Consider the following 9,688-nt stretch of genomic DNA (forward strand, 5'->3'; position numbering starts at 1 on the left):
CAAATATTTAGACTCTTCATTTCCCATTCATAGCCATGGTAAACACTGATACTACCCTATTGATCACTTGTAAACAAAATTAAGAAAAAAATGTGTCAAACACTTGGGGATGCACAATCCACACCCATGTTGGATAATTGGTGATAGAATCCAACCAACATAATTTCATCAACATCTTTTTGAACAAAAAATACAATATATCTAAAATTCTAATAGAAATTTTGTGTGCCTCCAATTTAATACTTTCCTAATATCTCTTCTTACTGTTGAACTATGTTTCATTTGTTCTTTTTGAGTTCTACTTAACATAAAACCTTTGATTTTTTAAAGTCTAACTTCATAACTCAAAGCTTTGACTTAAAAGAGCAGTCCGGTGCACGAAGCTCCTGCTAATGGAGGATCCCACTACTATATGCAGCCTTACCTTGCTTTGCAAGAGGCTGTTTCCGAGACTCGAACTCGTGACCTCTAGGTCACATGGTAGCAACTTTACCATTGCGCGAAGGCTCCCCCAACTAAAGCTTTGACTTATTCTATTTACATGCTAATCAATTAGTATATTAGTGCCTACAAGTAGAAAACACAAAAATATCTGTGTTGATTAAGATCCGAAACAATAGACGGACTACAGAGAACATTCATCACTATAATACACCAAGGTAACTATCAAACAAGTGATCATATTTGAAAAGTGAATTCAACACTATTGAGCACTACCCATCAAGGTTATTCTAGAACCTAAAGAGCATTCAGAAGAACTTGGAGAATCATACGAGCAAACTTGATAATGCAAAGAGAGAATTCAAAAGAAAAGGTGCAAAAAAAACCTCTTTCAATTTTCTACTCAATCGAAGAAGCATGTGCTTCCTCCCTGGATCACTCTCACTATCTGCTCTTTCCTGACAACGCTTGTAAAAATGTGGCCTGATATTATTCCATTCTCTGCTAAAAGCTAGCAATCTTCTCCAATCGGTTGTGGTAGGCTTATCAACCAGGAACACTCCGATTAGTTTATCACAAACTTTAACCATCTTAGAATCACTGATTTTTCCTGGGTCACTGCCTTCATTTTTATTTCCCTTGTCATCTTTTGATTGCTCTTCACACAAGGTTGTGTTCTCGGACTCTATGAGATTTGATGAAACCTTTTCAGTAATGCTACTTGGCACTGCTGTCATGTCACCGAGTGCTGCAAAGAAAACAGCAATATCATGAGCACCTTGGTTGAACCCACAATGTAGAAGCGGCCAGATAGACCACCCAAGTCTAAGTAGTTCAAATGAATGCCTAATAGATGATTTGAAGAGTATAGTCAATTCCAAAGCTTCCTCAAGCAGAATATCTACAGGCAAATCTTGCACTATTGTTCAGATATGTAATAAAAGGACGAGCAAACGCATAATTGTTTTTCACGGGTAGCATAATTTCCTCTTCAAAACAACCAACAAAAAGAAGGGAAAATGATCTGAAATAGTCGAATTACCCCTAATTGTAAAGGAAGAAGACAAGATTCCTCTTCGACGATCGGATTGGATGGGAAGAAGCCTCACAGATACGATGGCACGCGAAAAGACCGGAGCGGCAGCTGAACTCCGTGACGAACAAGAGCCGATGCAAAGAGGCAGGGACGACCGGAGAACGAAGGAAGAAACCATCTCCGCGATTCAATCAATCGTTAGGGTTTCCAGGCTCGCAGATCACAGCGCGAGAAACCTCAGAAACCAACAAGACGCCACGACGAAGGTATCGTAACGACCCTATTTGCGATGTCGCTTGTAGCGTATGGAGTGATATATCAGTGATATACCGGTGGAAGTTGTTACCATTCAGGGATATTAATTCTGACATATTCTGATCTGTAAACGCAAATTTTCAGAAAACCCCCTCCTCAAACTTCAGAGAGCAATTCACCCCCTTCTCGTTCATACTACTATTTCATCCTCTTCCTCGAATCAAATTTAAGTTTAGATAGAGCCATTCTAACCTTAATTTGAACATATTCGAACCATCAAATCTTAATTTGAAACCATTAAATAAAAGCTCACAAATGACTCAAGAACAAGTACATATTGCACGGTGGGCAAATTGAAATATTCACACCATAGAAAATTTTCCTAATTGCAAACTGCAAAGAATTCGATACAATTTATTCTATACAATAGGGAAAAGATCTCAAAGCTACGAGAATCAAAGAATCAAATACTGACTGAAGACGTGAACAAACCTGTACATCGTTAAAATTTGGGGAAATAACCGAAAGAATGAATGAAATGGATGAATACACATGCAGACCGACGACTAACTCTTCAAGATATACACTTCACAGGTAGAGGAGAAGATTTTAATCCTAAATAAATCGCCTTCACAATGGCAACGAATTTTAACAGGGTGTCTTTCGTGTACCACTTCAACTTCCATGTGTGGACCTTTGGGGTTTCGACTGGTCGCTTCTCCTTGATATTATCAGAAAAGAAGTTAGTAGCAGGCATGACTTCGACGAATGTCAAGGTCACATATCCCTCGGGACAGAGCTCAATGACCTGAGGAGGCAGACATGGATAAGTTGTAAATACTTTATGCCACAACAAATCAATGTGAAGGATCTATGAACTTGAGATGCAGGCCAAACACAGATATGTCAAACGATATCCATCAGCCTTTCGACTATAATAAACATAGTCGCAGTCTAATGATTTTCCTGCTTTGTGTGGTCTGCATGTCTCAACGTCCTATCGAGCTATATATATAACGAGTTCAGGAAGAATAATATCATGGATAATTAAAGTTTTGACAGAAAAAAGGAAGAGAAAACTCATAAGAACCATGTTTGTATGCATATTCATTTACTATAGGCCCGTCATTAACTGATCTATAATGTTTATTAACATTAAAGATTTTAACTACCAGCATGGTAGCGAAAGAGAACTATACTGACTTAGAGAACAAAAACATGCAACTTCAGGATAAACAACAATCAACTATTACCATTTCAAGTATATCCTGAATTATGCATCCAGAATCCAGAGAATAGTATGGGGAGCTCGATTCAGAATCAGCTATGGAAGTACCAAATTGTGGATGATTCTCAATGCACACGAGCATATATTCTTCAACTACAATAATTGTCCTCGCAACCCAAGGTTCACCTGTGCATTTGACCAAAGAAACTGATAGTCCAACTAACCAATCCATCCTCAAAGATCATCAAAAGTAAGAGGGTGACAGTGCAAGATGTCTTTCGAAAAAATTAATCATTGAATGCCATAACACGAAAGATGAATATGAAAAAGACTCCAATACTCTCGATCTTGAACCTAAGAAGCAAATTTAATGCCAGAAATTGTTAAACCATGGCATAGACATCAAGTCTAATAGAATTGAACACAAGCAAGCACTAGTCCAGTGCTAACCTACCAACCTGCCTGGTTATGCATGGATTTTTGTGCAAACCATAATTTAAAATTCATTCCATTCCATGCCGTCGGCATGGACGAAAAAATTGATTCCACCTGCCAACCAGTATGTGAAAAAGCCAGACACCTATTCTGCAAGATTTATTTCCACACAATACAAAATGAATGTGTGCAGTGACTCCTCCATACCCCTCCACACCCCTTCTTTATAGAGAAAGAAACAAAAGCAGAGCTCCTCCTCTGCACACCTCCTTAACACAACGAAAGCATGAGTAGATATCTTCTTCCTCTTCTTCCATTGCTCCTCCTATGCATTGGCTCCGCTCAAAGCTCTAGGTGTGTCAGGTGAGTTCCTCATCTCTACTCTTCCTCTCCAACCTCCTTCCTTCTCTCCTTTCCCCTTCTCCTGCTTCAAGACCCACCCATCTAGCACTGATACCAACATCGACAACATTATCTCAAATTCTCAAGCCACTCAGACACTGAAGGTCTCCTGATCATATATAATTAAAATGAGTCTCCCAATCATGTGTAATTCGAATGAGTTAGATCCTGTAGCAGACTAAGTAAGAAATACACTCTGGCATTCATGAGGTTATACACTCACTGCTGAGTTTGTGCTTAGGACAGTTTGTGCTTTGTTGAGCAAATAAAGAGCTAAGGAAGACTTCACCAAAAATGAGAACTAGGAGATGTGAAAAAAATGCATTGTTATCTTTCTACAAACCAAAACTTGATCTACTCACTAGAGATGTCAAGAAAAGTTAAACAAAATAAGAAAAGAACTAACAGATTCATCAAAAGTTTCTAATCTAATGACTTCAGGAACATGGATGCTTGTTAGAGACTAAGAGTAATTAAAATTAGCTAGATACTATAATAGTGTAATTAAAATAAGAAACACAGACACTCATGAGGTTCTTGATTGATTCTGTAGTTTGCACTAAAATGGTTCATGCTATCTTGAGCAAATCAAGCTGTGAGGCTAAATAAAAATAAGAGCCAGGAGATTTAAAAGAAATGCATTTTGTCTTTGGACAAAACTTGACCTACTCACTAGCAATGTGAAGCCTAATTAAACAAATCACAAGAAACTAACTAAACAGATTCTTTAAGATTGTGCCTACTTGAGGAGAAGAAGAGGGAAAAGAAAGGAAAAGTTATGGGGAAGGAAAGAAGTTAAGAAAGGGAATGGCGAGGGATTTTCTTTATTTCGTCTGATCAAAGAATGGAAAGATGACAAACTTAAACTCTTTTCCCTTTTTTCCTCCCCTCTTACGCCAACTTCTGGAAGGAACCAAAATAAATTGCTCCTTTATTTTCCCTTATTATTCATTCTGCTACTGAAGTAGACAAGGGACTGCTTTCCTTCCCCCCTTAACAGCATACAGGGTCTTGATCTAATAACTTCAGATTCATACCTCCAGCGTTGTCATGCCAAAACAGAACCATGGAGCATAGGAGCAGTCCCATCTTCGGAATTCCACATACATATTTCTCAAGCATTTTTACTTGGACATTCTCCCAACTGCAATTCAAATTTTTGAAAGAGAAATCAGAGAAGAAGTGCCAAAACTGGAAAAACATAAAGTTTGTGTGGGCATCATAGTTAACACTATTATGACATGATTGGAAGCTTACCTCTTCAGAGACCATATACCGTTCAATGCAGCAGAATCAGATATCTGTAACAGAGATAGTAGATTCTCCAATTTTATAGAACTCCTTGTCAAGAATAGGTACGTTATCTTCCCCTCCAGATATATCCTAACAATGATTTCACAATTTAATGCACAAGTCCTAGATTAGCAATCCAAGAACAAAAACTATATGAAACCTCAGTGCTTGCAGTCCAAGTCCAGCCCAAATTTCTCTTATATCTTCCAGTTTGTGGCTTCCGACAATTTGGGTAATAATGTCTGATGAGGAATTACAGAGTCATTCCTTGAAGTTGTATGAAAAATAATAAACAATTGAAACAGTTTATACAGCAAATAGTCATACAAGAATAATTGATTCAACTTGAAAATGATTCAAACCTTGGCTATCAGGCATTGTATCAATAAAAATGACATATATTTTTCTCTCACAAGTTCGCAGAATAGCAACTTCACTGCATAATGTACAGAAGCAATTTACAAGTAGCTTCAAATGAACATGATTATTTAGCCACTGGCATAAGATACAAAATTGATGTCCTAAACCTTACCGCTCTTCGATAACCGTTCCGAGCTGAAATATACAACCACAACAAACTATATCCTCAATTGTTTCTGCTTCAGAAGTGCCAAAGTCCACTATCTTCAGTTGCAATAACTCCTTTAGGTTTTCATTTTGTGCAGGATTAAGGGCTCCACTACCAATATCTGAATATGTCATGTTCCTTTCTTGTGAATCCTTCAAATGGGTTTGAGTAACTTCATTGCCAGTTGGTTGATCAAGTATTGGTTCAGTATTAAGATTTCCTGAGAGTGAGATAAATCTTCTCTTAGGTTTTGATCTAATTTTCTGTTTCTCAGATCCACCAACTTCATGATTTGCAATGTGATTGAAACAGTCCCCACCATTACTGCAAATGCCGTGTGCATAAGATAGATAGTCACTGTCTTCTAGGTTAACTTCCACACTGACATCTTGCTCAACACAATTATCATATAATAGAATGTTATTTACTATTGATGGCCTGCAATGCCTTCCACCAGCAAGATATTTGATGTCCAGTGATGTCAGTGAGTTGTCACTAGAAACATGTTTCATAGGTGCTTGATTCAACAAGCTATCCAAACTGGAGGAGCTTAGATTGTGTGAAACACCACCACTGCTACTGGTATCATCTGATGTTTCCATAGAAGTTACATCAGCTGAGTGCTGCAAAAATTCTTCCTCATGGTCAAGTTTGTGATGAAGGATATCCTCTCTATAATGTGGAGGTGAGTTAGGGTGCAGAGAGGATGGGTGTGATCCAATGATCTTCTCAGGAGCCATAGTTGGTGCATTTTCTGACTCATAGCCTCCATCTGATGAATCACCGTCAACAAAGTGAAGCTTTACTTTTAAATGAGAAACATCTTTTGTTTCTAGAGAATCGAAGTTTGATTTGCCTTGCTCACAATTAAATCCTGAATTTCTTCCATTCAATGACGTATTGCTATCATTCTTGGTAATCTCAAGCTCAGTTATCTCCTTACTGGAATAATTACCATTATCACTATCTTTAACTGGCATATTGAGGTCCAAGTTGCTTTGACATGTTTCTCCTTCTAGAGTTTCTGCAACCTCCGTAATGTATTTTGAACTTGAAATACTTCCGAGCTGATTATGGTATTTTACTTGTCTTATCATAGGATAAGCCAAACCAAACTCCACTGAGTGGATTTTATCCACAAACTTATCAGGTGTCTGATTCAAATACTTTTTAAATTTTTGCGACCAAATGGGAGATCGTTCATTCTTCATGTATTTTGCTACATTCATTAACTCAGCTATTCTTGATTCACTGTCAGAAATGATCTCATCTTTTCTCAAACTTTCACTATCACACAATATAGATTCTTGGTCAGAGCTAATTAATTGCCTCTCATCCTCAATATTCGCTAGACGAGAAAACTTTTTCTACAAAGAGAATATTTTATTCTCAAAATTCATAAATTTTTGCATTTTTGACAAATATATAGAAATTCTTCATTTCAGAAGGTACAAGGTGATATGAAAGTTTCACAACAAATATTAGGTTATTAGTTTGCCATTTGTACCTTCTTAGTAGCTATGATACTCTCATCTTCAACAATATCTTTTGCAGGAAAATAATATCCACATCCAGCAGCAGGCTTCTTTTGGCTCCTTGCAAATATAACATGTCTTTCCCAATACTCCCTTGTGCTAATGCTTTTTCCATCTAGCACTAACTAAAGCAGATAAATGATAAAAACATCACCAACAATTTGTACTGTATTATGTAGAAACGACAAAGTAAATTATTTCAGGAATACAAGAATGAAGAGTAAAGAAAAAAGTCACAGCTTACTCTTTCCGGATTAGAGAAGAAACTGAAAACATGTGCTCTGAACCACCGAGTGCAACATATTGGATTTCCTTCCAGCCACAGGTTATGCAGGGAAGGAAGGATGCCGAGGATTTCAAGTGCTGTGAAACTGGAAATAATATTGTAGGAGAGATCGAGCCCTTCAAGTGACTTTAGATTCTCAATTCCATGAACTGAAGTTAAGGCATTATATCTTAGAACAAGTTTAACTATTCGACAAGAAACCTGGAGAAAGTGAGGACAAAAATATCATTTCCACATCTTGCATGCACTCCTCTTAATAAAGGTCATTTTAACCTGAGTACTAAAACTTCTAATAGGCAATGAAGCGACAAGAACTTCAAAGCAGTATAGTAAGCCCATGAAAACCAACTATACCTCACTAAATCGTGCTACTGATCGTAGATGATTGAACCCAAGATCAAGATATCGCAGCTTTGTAACCTTTTGAAGGTTGTCAATTTTGGCAAACCTGTTCTGACTTAGATCCAAAGACTCGACAGCGGGTAATAATTGCAAGGACTCATCCATTAGAACTAATCGATTGCAAGCACATGATATAAACTTCAGTTTGTTCCAGGTTGGAGATTCTTTTATGTCCACGATTCTATTGGCAAATACATGTCTGAGGCATTCCTAAGTTTCAGCAACATAGAATGTGAAAAATAAGCGCCCTTGAGAATCATCAAAATCAGCAAATGCCTAAAGATTCTGGCATAAAACTTAGAGGAATGCGTGAAAGATAATAGTAAAAGTTTTCATTTCATATTGCAAATTATGATCTTTCATATTTTTTTTCTCTTAAGTCAGATCTGCATACTCACAGATAATTTTTGAGCCATAAAAATTTGAATAACTAGCACGAGAAATCTTGGGCCAAAAAAAACATATCTGACGCAAGAAAGTTGGAGAAGGAATGGAATCTCAAAATAATTTAGAATAAAAAATATCAATCAACTCATCTCTAGGAAGAAAAGGCACAAAACCAAGAATCCTTGCGTGCGAAATATGCATATAATCTGCTATTAATTCTTTCCTTAATAAACAATATATTAGAGTAAACGAAAGTGGAACGTGAAAAACAATGTGGTAGAAGCTAACAAATTAAAAATCCACCAAGTATGGAAGCTAAAATGGATAGGAACGAACCGAAACAAACTGTGGACACTAAGTTAAGCAAGAGAACAATTAATTAAGAGCACTCAAACGAAGTACGCGGACATGCTGTAAGTAGCCATACATGTTATTCAACAAACCGAAAGTTCGAAACCTTCATGCAGCACTTCTGGATCAATTGAAAATGAAAGGCAGCAAGAAAGAATCTTACAGTGGAATTGTAGCAAATAAGCTTCTCGAGCGAGTGGCGTAGCTCGAGCAAGCCCCTGGCGGAAGAGGTGGATAGGTCGCATCCCCGGAGCTCGAGGACCTTCAGCCTCCCAAAAGGAAGCAGCGAGATGGGCGTCGGGTCCCTGCCCGGCGGCGGGAGCACAGACACCACCTTGAGCGAGGTGAGCAGCGCGAGGATTCGCCGCATATGCTCGATCGCCCTGTGGTCTCCAAGATCAGAGACGTAGGCACGGAGGTAGTCAACAGGGGCGCCGGCGAGGAGGCCCTCAAGCTCCTGCAGCGCCTCCAGCCGCGTGTGGACATAGCGGAGCCCCAAGGGATTCAGCTTCAGAGTGAGGGATCCCTCAAGGAGCGGCCCGGCGTTGCGCTCGACGAACCGCAACAGTTGTTCGAGGTAGCGATCTCCCGTGACGATCGCCATCCCCCGGCGAACCGAGCGAAGGGCGTCGAACGATTAGGGTTCCCGAGGCACCGCCATTGGCAAGGGCTCGAATACAAGGAAGAGAATTTCGGTTTAAAACTGACGAATTAGGGCTGATGGGAGACCGGAGGAGGACGACGACGAGGGAGCGCGAGAGGAACCGCCACGGCGAGGATCGAGCATCTCCGTTTCCGCCAAGGAATCGCGTTTCCACGATTGAGCAACCGTAAGTAGTGACGAATCCTAATTATTGGAAATCAAATAATTATTTGAAACATTTATTGATTTATTTTAAAGATAATGGGTCCAAATAAGGCCAACCTGTCCCACCGGCAGCGTCGTGGATGGAGAATGGATCCGCTGTCGTGCACAGATCCGTGTTCGCTGTCCGTTGAACAAGCATGTGGTGACAAAGAAGCCGCAATTATGGAGCCAAATGCGGTCACAACTGTGCTTTGATGTGAC

The 9,688-nt window shown here is 39.0% G+C and overlaps 1 protein-coding gene across 2 annotated transcripts; it reads right to left on the reverse strand.

The window, feature by feature from the left end:
• Positions 1-1,059: 1,059 nt before the first annotated feature.
• Positions 1,060-9,461, reverse strand: LOC122047505. Of its 2 annotated transcripts, XM_042608852.1 has the most exons (12): positions 8,783-9,461; positions 7,834-8,091; positions 7,438-7,680; positions 7,166-7,318; positions 5,623-7,025; positions 5,453-5,526; positions 5,251-5,332; positions 5,055-5,180; positions 4,835-4,941; positions 2,986-3,146; positions 1,484-2,540; positions 1,060-1,189 (listed from the first exon to the last, which is right to left on the reverse strand). In XM_042608852.1, exons 1-11 carry the CDS (start codon positions 9,221-9,223, stop codon positions 2,307-2,309), a joined length of 3,282 nt encoding a protein of 1,093 aa, XP_042464786.1. In that variant the 5' UTR covers positions 9,224-9,461; the 3' UTR covers positions 1,060-1,189; positions 1,484-2,306. The 2 variants fall into 2 exon arrangements, with proteins under 2 accessions (XP_042464786.1, XP_042464787.1); XM_042608853.1 differs by lacking the exon at positions 7,834-8,091.
• Positions 9,462-9,688: the final 227 nt, after the last annotated feature.

This window comes from Zingiber officinale, chromosome 2B (assembly GCF_018446385.1).
Source record: "Zingiber officinale cultivar Zhangliang chromosome 2B, Zo_v1.1, whole genome shotgun sequence".
NCBI classification, from domain to species: Eukaryota; Viridiplantae; Streptophyta; class Magnoliopsida; order Zingiberales; family Zingiberaceae; genus Zingiber; species Zingiber officinale.